Raw genomic sequence first — 24082 nt, forward strand, 5'->3', positions numbered from 1 at the left:
TAGATCACATCATATCAAGCAAGTACTTCATTTCAAGTAGTCGAATCTGTCATTATTTCCGTGACAATCCCTGGGGACAAGTAGACCGAAGTGTCAATAAAAAATGAAAATGACCATTATAAACTTATAATCCTGAGATAGCTATAGCTATGAGTTTTTTTTACTTGTTCGTTATAAACAAATATTATCACAATTACTTGCTTCTTTCATAATGTAAGTATAATTATAATAGGAGAAAAGATTATTATCGTAGGAACTGGATGACTGTTGGTGGAAATGGAAGTTAGTGTCTAGCCAGTGTGTAAGCTTTGAGTGAGTCTTGAGAGGGATTCAGATTGTCTCGACTCTTCGATGATAATGACAATGGTCTCCCAAGACAAGCAAATTTTAGCCGGATAACTACAGTTTTGGTTTTCATATTACGATAACTAAGTCCATGGTTGAAACAGAGGCTGTCATATTGCCTCTTGAAGGCGTTGAGTAGGCAGTTTAGTGAGCAGCAGCAGTGGCAGTCAAATTTTGACCCAACTCGCCCATAGGAAAGTTGTGACTGGAAATTGCCGTTCGCGTTTTAGGGGGTTCAATTAAAGATGCATAGCTTCGTTATAAAGAGGAATATCGTAGATATTTTGGTATCATTATTTTCGTCTTTCAATTTCCTTTTAAATGGTGCCAATTAAGGAAAAATCCATTAATAATTCCAGTAGTTATATGAAGTTAAAATTTGGCAATTTTCAAATGCATTTATTTTTTTATTTACCGCGTGTGTTTTTAAAATTTAAACGCTTGTTTTTAGAATAACATCTAAACTTTATTCATGCCAAATTTCAGGGCTCTATATCGATGCGCAGACACCTTTTAACTCTGCGCCGAAATGCCTTGTTTACATTATCTTCTCATCATGGCTGCCGGGCGATATCGATATTCATATCGATATTTTAAATTTAGTTGTGTATTATGTTAAATTTAGTCCATAATATTTTCAGTACTATTATTTCCTATGTTTTTATTTTGAATACATACTTTCCAAATTTATTTATAGGCATTTTATAGTTTTTGTTTTAAAAGTTTGTATATTTCTTCTCTTTGTGAAATTCGATATTAATAATATCGATATTTTAAAAATACCAATTGCTTTAATTTAATTTTATTTTACTTTGCCATCAAGTCATCAAGTTTCTTTCCCATATGTTTAGATATGTTTATCATGTGTATCCATATTTTAAAGGCCTTAGCCTTAATAATTATTATGGTAAGAAGTTCTGTTAGTTTTGACACCCCCATACATTGAGAGAGAAGGGGGGGGGGGGATAAAATTATATTAATTGTCAGTTCAAATGATGTAATAGCAATAAACCCAAAGTGGTTCAGCAGAATTTTTTAAAGTATTAAAATCCAGAACTTTCCTTCTAATTATAATAGGGAATCTGTTTCAATTTATTTGAACTTTTTCAATCTACCATTTTATTTGATTTATATGCAATTAAATTGCCATAGGTACAAATAAACTCATTATGTCATTACACAACATGTTTATATCTTTTCATTTAAATGCTCTCAAACCCTTTTTTATTCTCTATGTATTAATTAAAAGAGGGTAATTATTTGCAATTGTTTCAGTGAGATATTGGGGATAAATCCAAGAGTGATAGAGCAAATTCTTTCTTACGTCTAGCCGAGTTTTTGATTATGTAACATTTGCGTCATATTATGTAATGTGTTAATTTGAAATGTTTATCTTCCTCTTTAGTAATGTAAATGCATTGTCCTCGATAAGACGGAACATTTTGGTATACAATATATGATAAGAACTCCATATTGACTGTTTTAACCATTTTTTATTAACATCACACGTTTTCGGTCACAACTTTGCAATGGTAATTTTGGGGTAAAAATCGGTCTGAAATTTCAGACTTTGAACTGCCGTAACTACATTTCTAATCAAGATAGAAACAAAATTCAAACTGTTTTGTAATCTGTGTTGCCAGCTCTTTCATATGACATTGGTTTCAAGTGTGTGAGGTACATTTAGAATTTCTATTAAACTCCCTACGTTGAGGTCTGGAGCTTCCCCACGACTGAGATTGTCGGGCACATTCATTATCATTAGCAAAGCTTATTTATTAAGCATTGATAACTCACTTCACAATCTGATATCAAGTCATCAAGCACTTGAGACATGTACATTGTAAAATTAGTATTGATTGTATGATCATTGTTTTTATTTTACTTGAGCAGGTTAGGATTCTCAGGTGCTTTATAAAATGATTGAAATCATCATTCAAGCTTATCTATCAAACCAACAGTTTGTAACTGAGGCCTGTCAATCAGATATTTTGAAAATTATTATATTATAGTCTTTCCTGCGAATTAGTCTTTCTGTGCCTTTGCTGATCTAGGGTATGGATACTTCTCTGCCGTCATCTCGGTTTGACAAGGGGGGAGGGGGGGGGGGGCAACTAAGCTGAATCAGAATCTGTGGTTGAAACAGAGGCTGTTAAATTACCTATTGAAGGCGTTGAGGTCTGGAGTTTCCATGACTGAGATTGGAAGGTTGTTCCACCGATCAATTACACTCTTGCTAAAGAAATGCTGCCTGATTGATGTGTTGCATCTGACCTTGTTTAATTTATATTTGTGGCTTCTGGTGTTACTGACAGCAAACACAAATAATCACTTCTGGACATCGTACAGGTCGTTCATAAATTTATAATTATATGTTTCTGTCATGTCACCTCTGACACGTCTCTGGATGGGGTTCCCTACCTCCATAGTGGGCAGGGAGGTACTTACCGTGTCTTCTATCCCCTTATAGCTCTTTTCCTATTTGCTTTCTGTCTTTGTCTTGGTATGAGATTGCTTGGTTTTGTCCCGACCCTGGCCGGAGTCCTTGGCTGGGAGGGAAACAGTCAAATGCATAGGGCATAGTTATTGTTTTGGGAGATGATATTCTTTTCCTTGTAAATCATCTCCTTATTATTTTTATGTATTATTATACCTGAAGATTTTTTATCTTTTGCAACTGTAACTTATTCAGCAAGTTTAGAATAGTTACCTTTGCCTTTATTGAAATATTATTGAGGTTCACTGGGGGTGGTTCCCCATGTGCATCATTTAAATCAAAACATAGAATGTGATGATGACTCCTCCCTGGAGGTGCTTTGTGCCTGATACAGGGTTCCCACTCGGTCGGGAAGTGGGAAATGGTCTTGAATTTTTTAATTTCCTCAAGATCGGGAAACAATTGTCTTGATTTTTCTTGTCCGAGTCGAGAACTTTCGAATCGGGTGTGATCATAAACGTCAAGTTTCATGTCTTATTGTTTACTTATTAAGCTACGTTAAAAGTTAACTGTTAATCATCATGCTTGGTGGAACATTCCAGGAGTTCTGGACCAAAGATCTGGCTTAAAAAGCACTACCAACAATCTTGAAGCATACTCCATATTGTGTAAAAAGACATGGGAAGGTCTGCTTTGACTTCCCACATGCAAAGGAAAAATCACAAGTCACTTCTTCTTCTTCTTCTAGGTTCCATGCCTGGTCCAGGCTTCGGATACTGCATGAATTATCTCTCTCCATTCCTCCCTGTCTCTTGCTTTTTCAAACAGCTCTTGGATTGTTAGGTTGGTGAAGCCCTTCAGTTGGTCTATGAGTGTTTTTCTTTGTCTCCCCCGGGCGCGTTTACCAGGTATTTTTCCACAACTTGCCAGGTATTCATTCTTATCTTTCCTTACTATGTGTCCGAAAAAGGATAGTTGTCGATTCACTATTAAGGGCATTAGTTTCCTTTGTTGGTATGTTTGTTTTAGCACTTCTTCGTTCGTTTTGTGTGCAGTATACGATATTCTCTGCATCCTTCTCAAGCACCACATTTCAAAAGCTTCAATGTTCTTTTGTGTTTCTGCATTTGTAGTCCAGCTTTCGCATCCGTATAACAAGATTGGCCACACGTAGCACTTCAAGACTCGGAATCTAATCCCGAACGACATCTGTTTGTTTTTCAAAATGTTTCCCAGGTCCATGAAGGCCTGTTTGGCTTGAGTTATTCTTGCTCGTATGTCTCGGTTACATCTTCCATCTGTTGTCACTATTGAACCTAGGTATTTAAAACTTTCTACGTTGGTAAGTTGCTCGCCGTGAATCGTTATATTGCAGGTGTTGTTGTTTTCGGGGTTTTTCTGTATTACCTTGCATTCCGTTTTGGTGATATTCACTTCCATTCCCTTGGCTTCACTATCTACTACCACTTTGTCAACAATCTTTTGAAGTTGGATTTCTGATGTTGCAATGAGTACCGTATCGTCTGCGTATCTTATATTATTTATGTTGTGACCTCCTACTTTTATTCCCTCCATATTATTTATGCCTCTCATGATTGTTTCTTGGTATAGATTAAACAGATCTGGTGAGGCAACACACCCTTGACGGACTCCTTTCTTAATAGGAATGGAATTTCCTGTAGAGTTTCCGATTTTGATAGATGCCTGCTGGGTGTAGTATAATGTTTGCATGAGTCTGAGGTCTTTCTCATCAGCGCCAATGGAGTGCAGTTGTTTTAGTATTTCTTTGTGGCGTACTCTATCAAAAGCTTTTTTGTAGTCGACAAAACAGAGGTATAGTGGGGTCTGAACCTGTATAGCTCTTTCACTTAAAACACGGAGGAGGTATATTGCGTTCCTTGTCCCTCTGTCAGGTTGGAATCCATATTGTTCTTCTGCGATTTCGGGGTTAATCTTATTCCTTAGCCTGTTGATAATTATACGCAACAGTATTTTGTTGATGTGGCTTATTAAACTAGCATTGGCTAAATTTAGGAGTGACAGGGGGTCGTTACTTAACTTTGTTGCAAAGCCTCCTACGTCTAATAAGTCTAATAGCTCTTGCGCTTCTGATTCAATGCAGGCACAGGTGATGCCAAAGCCTTCAACCATAGATAGTTTTGTGTGTAAGTCTGATGTCATTGATGCTGAGATTGGGGGGGTGTGTGAATGGCAATGAAAAACCACTCTGCCAGTTTGAATAAAGACATTGACTTTTATTTGAAACAAATGTTTCCAGAGATTCAGTCAATACAAAAATTTAGTTGCTTGAGAAACATTTGGCGGTCTTGAATTTTGAGTGGGAACCCTGCTGATAGAGTCCACCACTGACTGTTTGCTTGTAAAACTAATTTTAGGACATAACTCTTTGTATTATTGTCATGGGTGCAATTTGGAGAGCTCTTTCATCTGCTCCATCTCCTTTCTGTTGCTTGCCCTGTCTTATGGCTGAGTTGACCACTCTGCCCTTCCAAATCGTTCACTTTTCATTCTCCCCATTTAGGAGTGTTTCTTGTCTCTTTTTGTCCCTTATTTCTATCAATTTCCTAATTTCTTATCGCTTTAAAGGGGTGGAGTCCTTTTTTACAAATATTTCTATCTCTTCCATATTACTATTTGGGAGACCAAAGAACTCATGGTTTTGTTTTCTTCTTTCTCTGTCAGCAATTTACTTTGCACTGTCTGCTGTTATTTGACTAGTTAGATCGTTTGTATTTTTTTTCACTGCTTCAGCAAAGTTTAACTGATCAGTTTCAAACTTAGGGAGTTACTTAGGGGGGATGTTACAGTACAGTATTGTATTAGCTATGTTTCATGTTATTTTGATTTTCAAATTTCATTATGTATCAATCTATTGGTGAATTTGTTTATAATATTCTCAGTTAAGATGGACTGAGCCACTGCAGAGTATTTGAATATGGGATGTGGTGGCTACAGTAAAATCAGCAAACCAGACGTGAATGGTGCTGTGTACAGGAAGATTACCAAAGAGGAGATACGGGTAGAAATTGGAAATCAAGTTAAACTCAATTCTGATGGGCCTGTCATTGTGTTTGTTTATGGTGAGTTCCTCAAAATTATAATTGTTTGTGTACTTCATTATTTCTTTTTAAAAATTGTTTCTTATGTTTGTTTGTTGTTTTTTTAAAAATCACTCTCTTCATGCAGATAATTAAATATTCTTGTTTGTGGTTGTTAAACAATATCCTGCTTCATTGAATTCATTTTAATCAAAATCAAGAATTTGTTGGGTTTTTTTTTTAATTGTCTTTTTTTCTCTCGACTTACTCGCTGCCATTGTCCTGAGGTGAAATGATTTTGTTTTCCTCTTGCCCTTGCTTGGATCCTTTGCTGCGACTGTGAGTGAAATAATCTCAATTTGTTGGGGGGGGGGGGGGGGGGGGGGGTGGAGAGTTATTAAGAGAAGGGTTTTGTTTTTTTATCATTTTCTATTATCTTCCTGTTCAATCTATATATATTTCTTTTTTAATTAATTGGTACCTATTTGATTTGTAATTTAAGGAGCGCTTTTACTTGTAGCTTGAACTTACTCATGAATTCCTCTTTGATTGTCTTCTCTCTGTTTCTTGGTTGAACTAGTCCTTTTTATCCTTATTTTTATACAGGGATGAATACAGACTTATAGTCATGAGTTGAATAGCTGCAAGTCCTCTCTGCTTATGAAAATAACTTTTTTTTACTTGCAGGTGGTCCTGGATCAAAGAAAGGTCGACTTGTTTCCGAGTTGATAGAGGTTTTCGACTTTGTTTTTGTGAATGTGGAGAAAATCATGTTACAAAAAGTGACAAAGCCAGATGGGGAAAGTTTAAGTGGAAGTGGTGACACAAAAGGGATCAATGAAGGAAACACCATTGCTCAAGAGGATGCTGTGGCATGCAGGAAAGAATCACTTCAAGAGTTGAAAAGAGTTTTAGAGGTAAGAGACATTATTCTCTTTGAATGAAAATTGGGTTGTCTATTTTCCTCATTATTCTGGGTTTCTGTAAGTTTTTGAAGCTTCTTGCAATGGCTACATTGTATGAATTTGTTTATATTACTTCAGAATCAGAGATGAGCATAAGAGGGTTGTTTCTTTCGGGATAGTGAAAGTGTGCCATTGTGATCGTAAAAGTTTGTTGTACATTTTTTACAGGTCTTAAATCTGTTCAATAGATTGATACCACTAGGTAGATAGTTCCGTAAACTGAAAGAATTTGGGAAAAAATTAGAGTACAGTGGAACTCGGATACAACGTGGATATTAGGACTAGCAAAAAATCCCCTTTGTAGCCGAGTCCCGTTATATATATACATAAGGAATTTGAAGGAACACATTCTGAGTTACCTCCTTAGACCTAAGTAAATATCGAGTTACCTCCCTAAGGAAATAAATCAGACAATCAGTCATGAGACGCATGTCCCTCACTCTATCTGTAACATACTAGGCCTAAGTCAAAAAGTGTATCAACATGTTGATCAGCCAGCGCGCGAATCTCACTAGCCTTTTAGTGTCTGATCGTGGATACTCAAGGTACACAGAGAAACATCAATAGTACACACAATAATTGCAATTCGTCCACTCCCACCTCATCTCCATTCCCTATTTTATGTCGTTCCCTATGTTATGTGTGCCTTCCTCTTTTCTTCTTGAGTTTGTAGTTTTTCTCAATTGGGTACTAAACTTGCAACTCAAACCCCTGTTGTAGCCGTGTTCTAAGAAATATTTCTCCGTTATAGCCATGCATGATTTATAAGAATTATATAGGCCGTAGAATGGGGATTTAAAAATGTCCCGTTGTAGTCGAGCCTCCCATTGCAACCGAGCCTGTTGTACTGTATAGATGACTATGGTTATCAAGAATATTTGACCTGAACTGAACCATGTCATAATACTGTAATTAAATATCAGGTTCATGTTCAAATGTATGCTTATTGGGAATGTTAAAAAATGAAATTTCTGTCATTTAAGACTTTCTTTTTGGTATTCTTTTTATAATTCACTTGTGGAAAACCGACAATATTTGCGTAGAAATAGAGGCTATTAGGAACAGGAGTCATCTTTTATACTTATTATACTAATGTATTGTACTTTTAAATTTGCTAGTAATTCTGTGCTTGATGATAACAATTTAACATTGACAGAACAATGTTAATCCCCAACTCTCTGGGTGGGGTTCCTGACCTCCCATAGTGGGCAGGGTGGTACATACTGTGTCTTCTAACCCCTTAGAACATGCTTTCTGTCTTTGTCTCGGAATGAGATTACTTGGTTTTGTCCTGGCACTGGCCGGAGTCCGAGCTGGGAGGGAAACAGTCAAATGCATAGTTATTGTTTTGGGAGATTATATTTTTTTCCTTGTAAATCATCTCTCTGTTATGTGTTATTTTGAATTTATAATGTAAGCATTTGAGTGTATTCCTCTTTGTTGGATTTTGTGCTTGTGTCCGGATGAGACTTATAGGTGGTCTCAAACTAAGTACTTTGATAGTGTGCTCTTGGAATCTACATCTGATCCCTATTTGTTCCAGTTCCCCTATGTCTTACTTTTTCTTGGGTGCTTTAATTGTAATTCTAGAACTTTTTACTATCCCATTTTCTTCCTTTTTACTGGCGCTGATATAACCTAAATGTGTTGCAAGCACCGTAAAACCCTTTAAAAAAAACAATCCCCAACTCTATTTTTTTAAAAGAATAGATGAGAAAGATTATCATTACTTGATATTAATTATTAAGAGAGATTTAGAATGACATCATCAATTTTTGTTGTGGATTTGCTAGAATTGCGTAGAATAAATTATACAATGAGCATTATGACCCAGCAGATTTTCTTTGTACTAATTTGAGTCAATGATTGATAAAATTATCCTGAAAGAAAAAGAAGGTTTGAGAGTTACTAAAAAACCAGTCTTTAAAAAACAGCTTTATAATTCTTAGATTTGCCAGTAATTCTGTACTTTATGGTAAAAATTTTACATTGACTGTTTCGAATAATTTTGTTCCCCAACCCTATTTTTAAAATAATGTAATAAATGTATTTTTCATTATGCTTCCCCAGGATGATCCCACAGCCGTGTCACTTAGATGGATTCTTCATGAGGTTGCTAGAGAAGTTGACAAGAATCCGAAAGGTCGTTTTCTAATAGATATGATGCCAAATCTGAAGTACATTATTCGCACTGCAAATTTCTCCAAGGATTGTTCGAGCATCATGACTGAGTTTGAATCCAAGGTTACTTGATGGACCATTATTGTCTCTTATGTCTTTACAAATCTGTGACCATAGCATCATTCTGGTATTTCATTCATGTAGACCGGGCCCTGGTTATGGACAATGTGTTTTCTAAATTTTGAAAGTTGAGTTGAGTTTTCAATGTTTTCATTGAGAAGCAAGTTCTTATAATTTTTTAAAATAATTTTGATCATTCTGACTCTACGATCAATGATCTGTGTCTGCTGCCATAATACCAGATTGAGGCTGTGGATCAGTTTTTGTTTGCAATGGTTAATGTCTCGTATACTTTTCCTTAACTATTTTGGGTGTCGTCAAATAAAAGGCAGATTATAAAATATATAAATATATCTGTATACTCAATTTCTATACGTTTACTTGATGTGCGACTATGTGGTCTAGTGGTATGATACTAGCCTCCAGATTGTAAAGTCCTGGGTTTTGAGTCCCGCTCTGAACAGTGCATAGTTGAGTCCCTTGAAAAGGCTATTTACTCATTTTTTTCTCTCTGTACTCAGGCGTAAAATGATTACCTGGTTAACAGCGTTGTCTCTGTTGGAAAAAAATTGTAATATTGCCTAATACATGTCATGTCTCATTGTCTCATTCTACATGTTAAGTGTTACTGTAGTGTTGAAAAGCACTATTGAGCATGTTAAGTGGATATTGCGCTATATAAAAGTTCATCGTTTTTAGGCAATTTGCCAAGTGAAACCATAGATATTCACCATAAAATAAATAAAATAATAAATTTGATTACATTGTAAATGAGCATCATAGATATACATAAGATTAATCACATAAAAGAAATAAAAAACATTGATTATGTTTTGCTTTTAAAATCGATGGGACATGAAAACAATAATTTGACATCTCTCATATGTAATTCAACATAAAGGTTTATCATAAACAGTTTCTTGCACTTTTCAATGTGATAATTTACTTAAATTTAACAATTTGTTGTTAGAAATAAAATTATTGCTTTTTCATTTCCCCCACAGCTTCCAATTTCCTTCAGTGTATATTTCTCTCTGAACATGGGACCTAAGAAAACAGGAAAAGAGGAAAAAGTGGAAGAGGTTAAAGAAGAGAAGGAAGATGACTCTGCAGGATTTCAATCAGATGAGGCAGACCTGTCGCGCACAAAGGTTAGGTTTTTTTTGTTTTGTTTTTGTTTTATTTAACACTTTTCATATCTTCGAGAAGGTAGTCTCAATTCAGATTGGATTCAAATGGGTACAGGTCTGAAGATTTAATAGTTACACAGGTTGTGTTTTTATTTTATTTTATTTTTTTTGGTGGGGTTTAGACTAAATGTGGATTGGATTTTTTCCTCCAGATTCAGATTTTTCAACATAAATTTCAGAAGGAAATTAGATATATTATAATCTTTTATTTCCAGAAACATCTAAAATTTTAACCACATTTAATCAATTTTTAAGTGGTATCCAGTGATGCCAAAACTCCGGTTTCACCGGAAAAAACTCCGGTCTGGAGCAAATAATTCCGGGCTCCGGGCAACCTTCGTCAGATTCCCCCTTTCCAACCACCACATCATCATCATTGCCCCTATTATTACACAACCATCATCACTACCACTACTACTGCAACCACCACCACCACGTCAGCATCAGTACCACAACTACTACTGCAACCACCACCACCACATCATCATTACTAACACTACCACATCACTGCAACTACCATGACTACTACAACCACCATCACCACATCATCATCACTACCATCACCATTACAACCGCCACCACCACATCATCATCACTACCATTGTACTACTACAACCACCACCACCACCACATCATCACTACCACTACTACTACATCCATGACCCCACATTATCACTACCACTACTACTACACCACCACAACCACATCATCATCACTACAACTACCACTACCAAATCATCATCACTTCCAATACTACTACAACCACCAGCATCACATCATCACTACCACTACTACTACAACCATCACCACCACCACTACTTCGTAATTACCACTACTATTACAACCACCATCACCACCACATCCTGGGTGGGGTTCCTACCTCCCATAGCGGGCAGGGAGGTACTTGCTGTGTCTTCTATCCCCTCATCTGTTTTCCAATTGCTTTCTGTCTTTGTCTTGGAATGAGATTGCTTGGTTTTGTCCTGACCTTGGTCGGAGTCCTTGGCTGAGAGGGAAACAGTCGAATGTATAGTTATAGTTTTGGGAGATGATATATTTTTCCTTGTAAATCATCTCTCAGTTATGCATTGTATTATGTTTAGTTTACATATTATATTATATGATTGGTAAACATTTGAGTGTATTCTTCTTAGTTGGGACCTGTGCTTGTCTGGATGAGACTTAGGTGATCTCAAACTAAGTACTTTGATAGTGTACTCTTGGAATCTACACCTGTTTCTTATTTGAACCAATTCCCCTTTGTCTTCCCTTTTCTTGGATGCTTTATTGTAATTCTAGAACTCTTTACTATCCCATTTTCTTCCTTTTTACTGGCGCTGATATGACCTTAATGTGTTGCAAGCGCCGTGAAACCCTTAAAAACAAACATAAAAACAAAACAATCACCACCACATCATCATCACTACCACTACTAGTATAACAACCACCACCACACCACTACTACTGCAACCACCACCACCACATCATCATCACTGCAACTGCCACTACTACTACAACCACCATCACCACATCATCATCACTACCTCTAATACTACTACAACCACCACCACATCATCATCATCACTACCACTACTACTGCAACCACCACCACCACATCATCATCACTGCAACTACCACCACTACCACATCATCATCACTACCACAACTACTACAACCACCACATCATCACTACCACTACTACTACAACCACCACCACATCATCATTACCACTACTACTACAACCACCATCACCACATCATCTTCACTACCTCTAATACTACTACACCACCACCACATCATCATCATCATCACTACCACTATTACTACAACCACCATTACCACATCATCATCACTACCATTTGTACTACAACCATCATCACCACCACATCATCACTACCACCACTACTACAACCACCATTACCACATCATCATCACTACCATTTGTACTACAACCACCACCACATCATCATCATCATCACTACCATTTGTACTACAACCACCACCACATCATCATCATCATCACTACCATTTGTACTACAACCACCACCACATCATCATCACTATCACCACTACTACAACCACTACCACATCAACATCACTACCACTACTACTACAACCACCATCACCACCATATCATCATCACTACCACCACTACTACAACCACCACCACATCATCATCACTACCGCTGCTACTACAACCACCACCACCACATCATCATCGCTAACACTACTACTACAACCACATCGTTATCACTACCACTACTACTACTACTGCTGCTGCTACTACAACATCATCATCATCACTACCATTACTACTACAACCACCAGCAGCACATCATCATCACGACCACTACTACTACAATACAACCACCACCACTATAACCACCACCACATCATCATTACCACCAATACTACTACTACTACTACTACTACAACCACCACCACCACATTATCATCACTACCACGACTACTACTACAACCACCACCACATCATCATCATCACTACCACTACTACTACAACCACCACCACATCATCATCATTACCACCACTACTACAACTACCACTACCACATCATCATCATTACCACCACTACTACAACCACTACCACATCATTATCATCACGACCACAACTACTACAACCACTATACCACCATCACATCATCAACACTAAAACTACTACTTCAACCACCACCATATCATCATCACTACCACTACTACTACTACTACAACAACCATTATCACATCTTCATCATCACTACCACTAACACCACATCATCCTCACTACCACCAGTACTACAATCTCTACCATCAGGTTTTGGCGCGTTACTTCATTTAAAATAAGGAAACTTTGGGATTGTATTTGGCAATATGTTTATGTATCATAATATAATCCTAATCAGTTATCTATTTAGAACTATACAATATGTAAACACAATGCCAAATACCATTCCAATTCCTTTTTCTTGTGTGCGGAAATTCCTCTTTCGGCATTGAAATTCCTACGAGTGGTGTCTAAAACTCCTGTGAGCCAAATTTAAAGTTGGCGTCTCTGGGTATCGTACATTTTGGGGACACTCCGATTTTTCTCTTGAAATTATTATTCATTTTTTTTCTCCCAATGATCAATAAATGTTATTAATTGTCATGTTTTTCATAAATTTTATTTCTTTTCTTCTTTATCTTTTTGTCATTCCTTTCTTTCATTTTATATCTCAGGCTCAAATAATATTGACTCATTTTTATTTTTCCCAGAGAAGAGCTTCAATGTTTGAAAACAGCGTGCGTTCTTTTCTGGATTACTTTCAAGGATCTGAACGCCTTATATCTGTGGATGTTTCCTGTCGTAATGTTGATGCCGTATCAAGCAGAGTGTGCGAAGTGTTTAGTCGTCTTAGCCTGTGCAATCAGAAACTAGTCAATACTGTTCTCATATTTATTTTTGGTAAGTTCATGTCCTATGCATGATTTGTAATAGTATATATTTTAAGAGGGGGGAAAAAAAGGTCATTAAAATCAATCAGGTCCATAGAACTAAGCTTAATCCTAGTTCTGAAATTGTGAAATTGTGAAATGTTAAATAATGTTTGCTTGCTACACTTTGAATGACAATTTCTTCTAGATCTAAACGTCAGATTCACAACTGTTGGATAGACACTTTAAACCAGAAAAATGATTCCCTCTTGGTGGGTCTGATAAAGCAAAGGATATTGAATATATAAAATCTTCATCATTAGCTGAGATATTTGGAGAAATGGGCTGACCTTGAGTCGTATTTGGAGAAATGGGCTGACCTTGAGTCGTATATTCCTGTTCTTGGGTACCAATTTACAGTTAAAACTAAAGACAAGTCCTACTAGTTCTTGTTTGATTTTTTGTTTTTTGTAAACAAATTATTAATTAAGCTAATTGATGGATGGCTTTTTATTTGATTCAAACAGTATTATGTTTAAAATGTTTGCAGGTTGTTTTGGTTTTATTCTCATGAGTATTATATTATCTTAGTTGCCAGTTCAATGTCACAGAGTGAAAAGATTACACTTTGTATTTGTATCCTATATTTGTGTATCAGATTCTAAAGGGATTGACCCTGATGAGCTGCTGGATTACGAGGTGGAATATATTCGCCTTGAGAGGGATGGCAAAAGGCTATCTATAGCAACCTTGGTGAGTCATTTTTATTTTTGTACAGCTAAGTATTTCACTGAACTGTTATTAATGTCAGCTGCTTAGAATGTATGTAATCGGGATCGAGAATTATTGTTTAGGTTGTTTAATTAATTTTTTTATTTAAAGAAACAGGGTAGACTGAAATTCAAGAAACCAAGTTGATGTTATTTTGGTATAAGCATAATGGGAAGAAAATCAGGCATACTGCTCATTTGCATGAGTATTTTTATTTTTTGTACGGGGTTTGTAGCTCAATGTTATATGGTGAAAAGATTACACTTCGCATTGGAATTATGTCGTAACTTTGATGTAAATACATTATGTTGTGGTTGGTTATATTGACTTCAACAATTTCACTAATTTTGTTCCATCTTTCAGGATGATGCCATCCAGTCTTTTGTGACTATGTTAAACCACAAAGAACACAAGACTTTCTTGGTTGATCTAAGCCACACCAACATTCTGAAGACCACCGATGTGGAGGTAGGAAGCTTTTATTTTTTTTTAACCCCACTCTATATTTTTTGTTTCCACATTGGTGATTGTCTAATGGCTTCCATTTTAATGCTTATTTCATCCAATGGCGGGCTATTTTTGTTTTATTGCTAAGTATCACTCTAATTATGCCTGCAGCAACTGATAAATTTCATGTAAGTTTCTCAGTAACAATCATCAAGTATGGAATTTTTTCTTCTCTCATGAATTTTATCTTGCATTCCTCACTTGATGCAGAGATCACTAAGATCCGAAAGGATGGTGTGAACTAACAATTTCAAGGGATATCGTGTGTGCTCGGTGATCAGATTATTGAAAGCAAACCTTGTTTGTTATGTAGGCACTTCACATCAAATTTTGCTTTCCTTTTATTCCTTTCTAAAAAGATTTTAAGTTTATCCAAAACCCTTGATTATCTAAATGTCACAATTATAATTCCCAGCTATTTATTCCTAAAATCAAATCTTTTCTGTTTATTAACGGTTCTTTTATTTTGTTATTGACCACAGATAACAAAGTCCTCGAGCTCTATCTTATTTATCAACGACAATGTGACGGATCAAAATTTCAATCTCCCCGGCTGCCAGGGTGTGTTTAAAACGGTCTCGTCCCTAGAAAATGTGATGTGCGTATTCCCTGCTGATACCAATAATAATCTGTGTAAAAAAATTGCTTCCTGTTTCAACAAGGAATTTGCCAGCCCAAGAAGTGGTTGTTGAAGAATAATATATTCCCTTTGCTTTCATTTAAAGCGAGGTGGAGTGATATTGTTTATATTTGTTATATTATTACTAATTATTTTTAGTATTTTCTAGAATCTGACTTAGATATAGCAATGGGTCACAATTGCCTGGTTTTTTATTTTTTGTTCCAGCAGTGTTGGTAATGACCATGTCCTGTGTGGTAAGTCTATTGTATAATTTTATCTGCCATTTGGATTACTTTTTTTTTTTAATTTTGCCAGTCAGATGTCTTTTATCGCCATCGTATCATCCAATTCAATGAACTTCGGTGTAAGACTTTCACTTGCTGGAAAAATTGATCGTGCAAGTTGTGACCCAATGTTATTTCTGTCAGAACAAATTGTTTTATTCGAGAATATCTCTTCTTTTCTATTGACAATGAGAAGCATTTTAATGATTAAGAGAATGTGTGCCAAATACATGAATGTATATGTATATATGTACTACTGGCGTGTACCCATGTGCGAGTCTGACATCTGAACGTAATCATGGGCCTAGTTTAACATTGTTGTAATGGACAATATGTTGCGTCATTTTTTTGAGATTTCCATTACAACAATTCGTCCATAATGAATTGGATTATCAGACTTGCAAATAAGTACTCGTCTTGTACTACCAATTGTCTGGTGAGTTGGTGTAGTAATACTGATATTTTTTATGAATGTAATTAAAATAGTCCTGCAATGCCATATCGCCTGTGAGCTTGAATTTGTACAGGTTCTGTAGCATGAGATGGACATTTCTCATAGCCATTGCCTGCTATCCTTTGGATATGATGCTAGTCTATCACAAATTTGTTTTCCCTAGACTTAACAGACCCAGCTCCTAGGTAAGCAGAGGGTGTTAAAAAATCTCAACTGCACGAAGAACAGATAGCTGTCCCTTTGCTTGCAGACTTGTTTGTCATCAGTTTAATTAATAATTGGTGTTGCAGTTGGTTTCCCTTCAGCTCAATGGAGGTGCCAGTATCGAGACACGTATACTCACACAATGTGATAATGATCATATGAAAACTGATTGATTTAGACAAAGCCCTACTTGTCAAAGATTCTCAAACTTAGACTCCTTTAAAGTCTCTGTGTTAATCTTAGTCATTATTATTATTATTATTATTATTATTATTATTATTATTATTATTATTATTATTATTATTATTATTATTATTATTATTATCGTTAATAATGATAATAATAATGATGATGGTGGTGATAATATTAATAATCCATTTTTTAAATGCACGACTGACTAACTGAGATATTGAAAGTCAGAGAATCTTGTTGTTAAGTGAGAGGAGACAGGGAAGAGTGATTGTGCTGATTATATTATATTATGTGGCTTGTTGGTGATCTCATACCAGTAACTTGTAGAGAGAGAGAGAGAGAATCATATAATTAACTAACTCTATTTGCAAGAGTCAGTCCGTTTATGCATGCAAATGCTTTTATCATTCCTACATATTGTTTCTTTAGAAAATGGGCCATTTCAACCTTGCTTTAAGTCAACAAATATTTATGTTCCCTAGGTGCGTATGTTTAAATTTAAGGGGACTGCACTTTACTGCCATACATTCACAAAAGCACTTTTTTTTTTTTTTTTTTCCATTTTGGTGTGAAAACTTATACTTCAAATGTCGATCAAGAAGACAAACTTGTCATAAAAGTCTCAAAACTGAGACTGCATTAATGTCATGTCAGTTTATTCATTCATCGGACGATATTCAAGTCAAAAGTTTTCTGGCCAGAATGAAAAAGTGTTTAGGCAGTGTACATAAGCTATTTTATATTTATCCATCTTGCCATTGTCAATTATATTATTATTTTTTAACTTCTGAAATGTTGTAATTATATTATCCTAACTTTTGATACAGCAACCAAAAGAGAAGAATCTAGTCATGAATAAATCAGTTTGCAAAGACATGTATATTTTATATAAGACTAAGAAAGAAAACATTTCCCATTTGCTGATAATTCACTTCTGAGACTTTGACATATGGTCGTTTTTGTAACGTTCAATACAAAGACATTCCCTCAGTGGGCAGGGAGGTCATTTGCTGTGTCTTCTGTCCCTATGTATGAAATTACTTTTTTGTTCTGGCCTCTTGTTTATAGTTATAGTTTTGGGAGATGATATTTTTTCCCTTTGTAAATCATCTGGAGATGTACCGTAGAGAGGTCTGTCCCTCGAGGTGGTCCCAAGAACAGCTGCTGACAGGACCAGGTGGAGATTCCTTGCATCACCTCAAGTGCCAGCAGGCCTGGAGAGGATTGAGTGAGTGAGTGAGTGAGTAGATCATCTCCCCGTCGTGTACTGTTTTATGTTTTGTTTTGGATTTATAATGATCTGTCAGCACTTGAGTATATTCCTCAAAGTGGGATCCTGTGCTTGTGTCTAGATGAAACTTCTCAGTAAGTGAAAGAATATTTTGAGCAAGTGTGAGATGAGAGAGAGAGAGAGAGAGATTTTATGTCTTTTAATTGGTTTTGGTGGGTTAAAAAGTCATAAAAATATTGATTGTTTTGTCAGTCACTAGAGTAGAGCCATACCCATAAATCATATTGCTTCTTCTCATTCAGCATGTATTTATCCTTAAAGTACTCTGACTTTAAGGTTTATTGTGTGAAAATTGGAGTCAAACACGTTTAATTTTCTAGTTACATCCAAAGATTTGCTTACTTAAGTGTCAATTTGCTTATCTGTGATAAATAGCCAAAATCTTGAGTTCATTTATTCCAGAGCTGTCGAAATTAAAGGTTAAATAATTATGTTCATCCCGTAACAACAAAACATTTTAAAAAATCATTAACTTCATCTCCATTAAATACCATTATTTTTATTTAATTATCTTTAAATTTTATGGACATATCACATCCACTACTGTTTTTTAAAATGTTTTTTAAAACTCTCTTGTCGCTATTTAAAGATCTCATCATTGTTGTTGAACGAATCTCTTGCACTCATAACTGTTTGGAAGAGCTCTTTTGTATATGATATGAGGGAATTGTTTTCCAGGCCATTAAAATCCTATCATTTAAAGCAATCTTGCTCCTTGTATTTAAAAAAAATGTTATTTATTTATACCAGTAAACATTTCCACCATACATCAATTTCATCTTCTTCCAATCTTCTAACATTTTCATCATTTGTGTGCATCACTTATGCAAAATGCAAAAAAATGAATAATGCACATGTTGCCCAACTCATATCTGAATCAGGTTGTTTCCTATTGAATTCAACAACTATTCTCATACAATGACAAATTGGCGTTTTTCATTTTGGACAGAAAAATATTACTTCAAATCTTGATAGATAAAGATGACCCATCATTTGTTACATTATCACATACGGGCATGGTCAGAAAAGTATTTTGTACGTCTTGTCAGCAAAAACTATCCTGAAATGTTATAAAATGAGTATAACAATTATTATAATAGGTTTACGTTTCGAGATTGTCTTGTCCTTTTCATCTTACCGAAATAAAAGTTATTCTGAAGACCTGTAGAAAAATGACCTGGTTTCATCAGTTTTCCAGATGTGATTGTTGACAAATGTTCCTAACAGTGAGAGTCTAGAACAAAAATGGTAGCAGGAATGGCCTTTAAAAGTGTCGACAATAATATATACTGCTTTGCATGTTTGAATCATCTTACTTTTTGTAAACACTGATATGCCCTAATTCGTCAAGGGGAATCATATATTATTAGTGTGACCAACATTTTTGGATAAGTTATGTTGTGACCAAATAACCCCATATTATGTTCTACAGCCTTTCAGAATTGTGTACCTATATCTCTAATAATGAAAAGATGCTATTAATAAATTATAAAAAATTAAGAAACCTTTTGAAAATTGATCAAAACTTTATAGGTGCTAAGCCTCAAAAAAATAAGAAAATGTTTATGTCACGTTTATGTGTGATTCCACTGTAAAACTTTTAAAAAGAACAAATTATAAAATGGTGTCAGGGCGAACATGAAAAATTGCTTTGAGTGAAAGTTTTTATACCTGAGAAAATAATTTCCCAAGAAATGAAATGCCAGTCTATCTGTTCCATATATTTATATTTGCTTTGTCTTGGAAATGTTTTTATTATCAATCCAGATCAGTGGTTCCCAACTTTATTTTATCTACTACATTTTCATTTTTTAATAACGGTGTGCTAAACCCCAACAAGAATTGAATTGAAAATCAAGTCTCTTTTATCCCAAACTCGCCCCTACCTACATTGTGATGAAACATTTTTTAAAATGTCATTTTGGCCAGAAAATGTGTACATCATACATCAATGAAGATGACACCAAAGTTGTCAAAGGGTCTCAAACCTGAGAGGAATCATCTTAACCAATCGATATTTGAAGTCAAAATTTTTGCTTTGTTGTGAATGAGAGAGAAATGTACTCTTTGGGAACCACTGACTTATAGAACAATAGCTTGTGTAACATTTTTATTCCATTTTTATATCATCTTTCCATTGCACATGACAACGTGTTTGCTTTTTTCTTTAAAGATGTGATTATTTTTTATACGAATTGATATTCATGAGAAAGCAAATATTCTTTCTTTCTGTGATATATAATATAAGTGATTTTTATTTTTTACTATTGTCCTCATTAAAAAAAAAAATAATGGTCAACTTATGTCCAATCCCTACAGGCCTTCAATTATAATTTTTCAGATATTTTTCTTTTTATTTATTTTTTTAAAAATCATGATTCTGTGCCATTGAATATTTCTCTGAAAAAAACAACTTTTACCCATGTTATCAAAGTTAGTCACTATCTAGTCAAAAATGAAATAGTATTTTATTTTGGATTTAAACGCAAGTCAGAAATCCCAATCCAATTTCATATAGCACTATATGAGATGAGTATGAAAAATGATGTTAAGCATGAGGGGCGTGTGTGTGTGTTTTTTGGGGGTTTTTTTTTTGGGGGGGGGGGGGGGGAATCCTATTTCTTTTTACAATTTAATGCAGCTTTACTAGCATATGAGATTTGTCAACCAGCAACTATCTTTTTTCAAATAATAAAGAATTTTATAATAATAATAATAATGGAATAAGATAAAATATATCCCCAGAGTAAAGCATATTGACTCGTTTCTTTTAAATTGCACACTTATTCATATTTCTATTTCAAGTAACACGATGCAATAGCTAATTTAATAATAAATAAATGCAAGAGTCGTAAGGTATGAATAATACCATACCAATTTACAACTACTTGTTTGTTTGTTGTTGTTTTTTTTTGGTCAGAAATATATCATTCCTCAGCCCTTGTATCTCGGTCTCATGGTGGGCAGTTTTTTTTAGTTGAAAAACCTGTCCTCACTGTTTCAAAGTTAGTCATATTATTCATATCCATACTGTCCTTGCCAAATGCCCAACTCACATGAAGTCCCTCTTGTCGTTAAAAAGCTTTTATATTTGCAGTCCCATTTGTTGGGTATGATAATCCTTTCTTAAGAGATATTAATTTTTTTTTTCTTAATCAAGGAAATACCGAGTGATTATTTTTATCGATCATTGATATGGATATCTTGTTTGTGTACGAGTATGATTGTGTGTTGGATATCTTGTTTGTATACAAGTGTGTGTGTATGTGTGGGTTACAATCAAAATTCTCATTCAGGAAAATATGTTTTAATAACTTAAAGACTTTTTTATGCTGTAGATCATGTCGTGAATTCTTACATACAGATTGCATTTTCAATTTTAAAAAAAATTATATTCAAATTTTGCATTTTAGATGCTTTAATGATGTTATAAGAATATCATTTAATTGTTTTTATACAATGAAGGTTTTGGAATTCCAGTCTTGAACTATGCGTGTGGTTGCTAAGGGCTACAGATAGGTCTTTATTTCCTCCTGGTCTGTCTGGGTGGGGATCCTGACCTCCCATTGCGGGCAGGGAGGTACATACTGTGTCTTCTATCTCCTTATATCTGTTTTCCAACATGCTTTCTGTCTTTGTCTTGGAATGAGGTTACTTGGTTTTGTCCTGGCCCTTTCCGGAGTCCTGGCTGGGAGGGAAACAGTCAAATGCATAGTTATTGTTCTGGGAGATGATATTTTTTTCCTTGTAAATCATCTCTCTGTTATGCATTGTATTATGTTTAGTTTGCATATTATATTATATGATTGGTAAACATTTGAGTGTATTCCTCTTAGTTGGGACCTGTGCTTGTGTCTGGATGAGACTTTTAGGTGATCTCAAATTAAGTACATTGGTGGTATGCTCTTGGAATCTACATCTGATCCCTATTTGTTCCCAGTTCCCCTTTGTCTTACTTTCTCTTGGGTGCTTTAATTGTAATTCTAGAACTTTTTACTATCCCATTTTCTTCCTTTTTACTGGCGCTGATATAACCTTAACGTGTTGCAAGCGCCGTAAAACCCTTAAAAACAAACAAAACAAACCTCCTGGTCTGTTGTCCCTTTCTTGACAAGCAATTTTACATATACTATACAACTTGTATTTAAATTGGCAGCCCTGGCCGTTGTCTGTGCGAGACATTGATTGGCCTAATGCTGGGCCTAGGGATGGATTGTAACTATCCCTATTTGTCTTCCCTTTTTTTAGACACTGTGAGCCAGCATTAATGTTGTGTACCATTTTCCTTTTCTTAAGCGTTGAAATGACCTACAAATGTCACAGTGTTTAAGTTCTATAACTAAGACCATCAGTTCAACCCCCCCCCCCCCCTTCCTTTATTCTTTATTCAATAAGCCTACGGCTCATCATTCCTGAAACAATCTAGTCCATATCAATATTTTTAAGAATGATTATTTTGCATTTATTTTATAAAGGTAAATTAACTATCTTGCCCAAAAAATGTTATTTTCTTCTTCTCCACGTAATCATATACTATAGTATAAATTATAATTATTTTCTTTTGTATTGATGCTCATTATTCAACAAATGACAATACTTTTTCAATGTTGTTTTTATTATATATTTTTAATCTCGTGCAATTTTTTTTCAAAAGATAATATTTTTTCTTTTGATTGTTTAAAAAAAAAATTATTCTTTTCTGCCGTGCAAAATACTTTTGTACAGTGATAGAAAATAATCATATCTGAAAAAAAAAGTTGCAAATTTCCTTGACTTTCTTTCTTTTTCTTTTATGATAAGTCTACAATGAAAATTGTTTAACCCGAAAGCAGTTCAGCAAAAGTATTTTGACCTTGTTATTGTTTTTGACGATCTACAGCAATGCGAACCGATCAAATCTATTGCTGGACCAAAATTAATTGGTATTTGATCAATCTCTTGAAATTCGGTTTAACCAGTTTTTTAAAACAAAATTTTCAGAATTAGAGATTTCGCCCTGTCAATAGCATTGTAGAGAGGAGGTTGGTGTCATGTAAAAAGCACCACTGACTTGGCAATATCGTCTGTTTACAGACCTTGACTTTGGTGCATTTAAGTACAAGTTCATTTTATTGATTGGAACCATCCCCCCCCCCCCCCCCCCCCCCCCCACAAAAAAAAAAAAAATTAAAAAACGAACAAAAATGTCAAACAAGAAAAAGAACTTTTGTAAATCACAATATCCACTGCATGTGATTTCCACTTACAGAGGGTCACAAGGAAATAGCCTCCCATAGTGGACAGGGAGGCATTTGCTGCTTCTATCTCATGTCTCTGTTTTTCAACATGCTTTCTGTGTCTTGGGATGAGATTACATACTTAGTTTTGTCCTGACCAGATACCATAACTGGGAGGGAAGCAGTCAAATGTATAGTTAGAGTTTTGGGAGATGATATTTTTTTTGTCTTGTATATCATCTTTCCGTTATGCACTGTGTTATGTGTTTACATATATGATTTGTAAACATTTGAGTGGGAATATGTGCTTGTGTCTGGATGAGACTTTTAGGTGATCTAAGTACTTTGATGGTGTGCCCTTAGCATCTACACCTGTTTCCTATTTGAACCAATTCCCCTTGTCTTATCTTTTCTTGAGTGCTTTAATTGTTATTCTAGAACTCTTTACTATCCCATTTTCTTCCCTTTTACTGGCGCTGATATGACCTGTATTGCAAGCGCTGTACAACTAACAACCCTTAAAAACAAGGAAACAGCAACTCTCAACATATTATAGCTATAGGACGTGATGCCTCTAAGTAAGGTGCTACGGATTACAATTTTTTTTCAACAGAACTTCTCTGACATTGGCTAGGTACTAATCTCAGAGTCAGAGTCTATTTTAAGCGAGAGTTTTATCTAACGCAGTTTATCATAAGGGGACTGCAGTGTAATTAATTGGGAGTAGCTTCCGTCAGCTGTGCAGTTTCTCGTTTGTTTGTTTTTGGAAGGGTTTTCTTTCATGGTAACAAGGGAAATAATTGCACAGCAATTTTTACACACAAACATAATTACCGAAAAGAGCTCCATAATCACCATAGGCTGTTTCCAACAGCTTTATTGTAATGGATTG

At 35.2% G+C, this 24082-nt stretch overlaps 1 protein-coding gene across 1 annotated transcript; it reads left to right on the top strand.

The window, feature by feature from the left end:
• Positions 1 to 75: 75 nt before the first annotated feature.
• LOC144978307 (uncharacterized) lies at positions 76 to 23007 on the top strand. The gene is made up of 9 exons (XM_078924167.1): positions 76 to 213; positions 5704 to 5883; positions 6529 to 6758; positions 8877 to 9050; positions 10052 to 10198; positions 13491 to 13680; positions 14308 to 14402; positions 14784 to 14888; positions 15410 to 23007. Exons 2-9 carry the CDS (start codon positions 5739 to 5741, stop codon positions 15617 to 15619), a joined length of 1296 nt encoding a protein of 431 aa, XP_078780293.1. The 5' UTR covers positions 76 to 213; positions 5704 to 5738; the 3' UTR covers positions 15620 to 23007.
• The last annotated feature ends 1075 nt before the right edge of the window (positions 23008 to 24082 follow it).

The sequence above is a fragment of the Berghia stephanieae genome, chromosome 8 (genome assembly GCF_034508935.2).
Source record: "Berghia stephanieae isolate SIO BIC M18660-M18661 chromosome 8, UCSD_Bste_1.3, whole genome shotgun sequence".
In the NCBI taxonomy this organism is placed as follows: Eukaryota; Metazoa; Mollusca; class Gastropoda; order Nudibranchia; family Aeolidiidae; genus Berghia; species Berghia stephanieae.

Bases quoted from the DNA above. Each gene is read 5' to 3' on its own strand.
- LOC144978307 (XM_078924167.1), top strand. From the start codon at position 5,739: ATGGGATGTGGTGGCTACAGTAAAATCAGCAAACCAGACGTGAATGGT. The intron at 6,759-8,876 runs GTAAGAGACATT...ATGCTTCCCCAG, and splicing joins AGTTGAAAAGAGTTTTAGAG to GATGATCCCACAGCCGTGTC. The intron at 14,889-15,409 runs GTAGGAAGCTTT...TATTGACCACAG, and splicing joins TGAAGACCACCGATGTGGAG to ATAACAAAGTCCTCGAGCTC.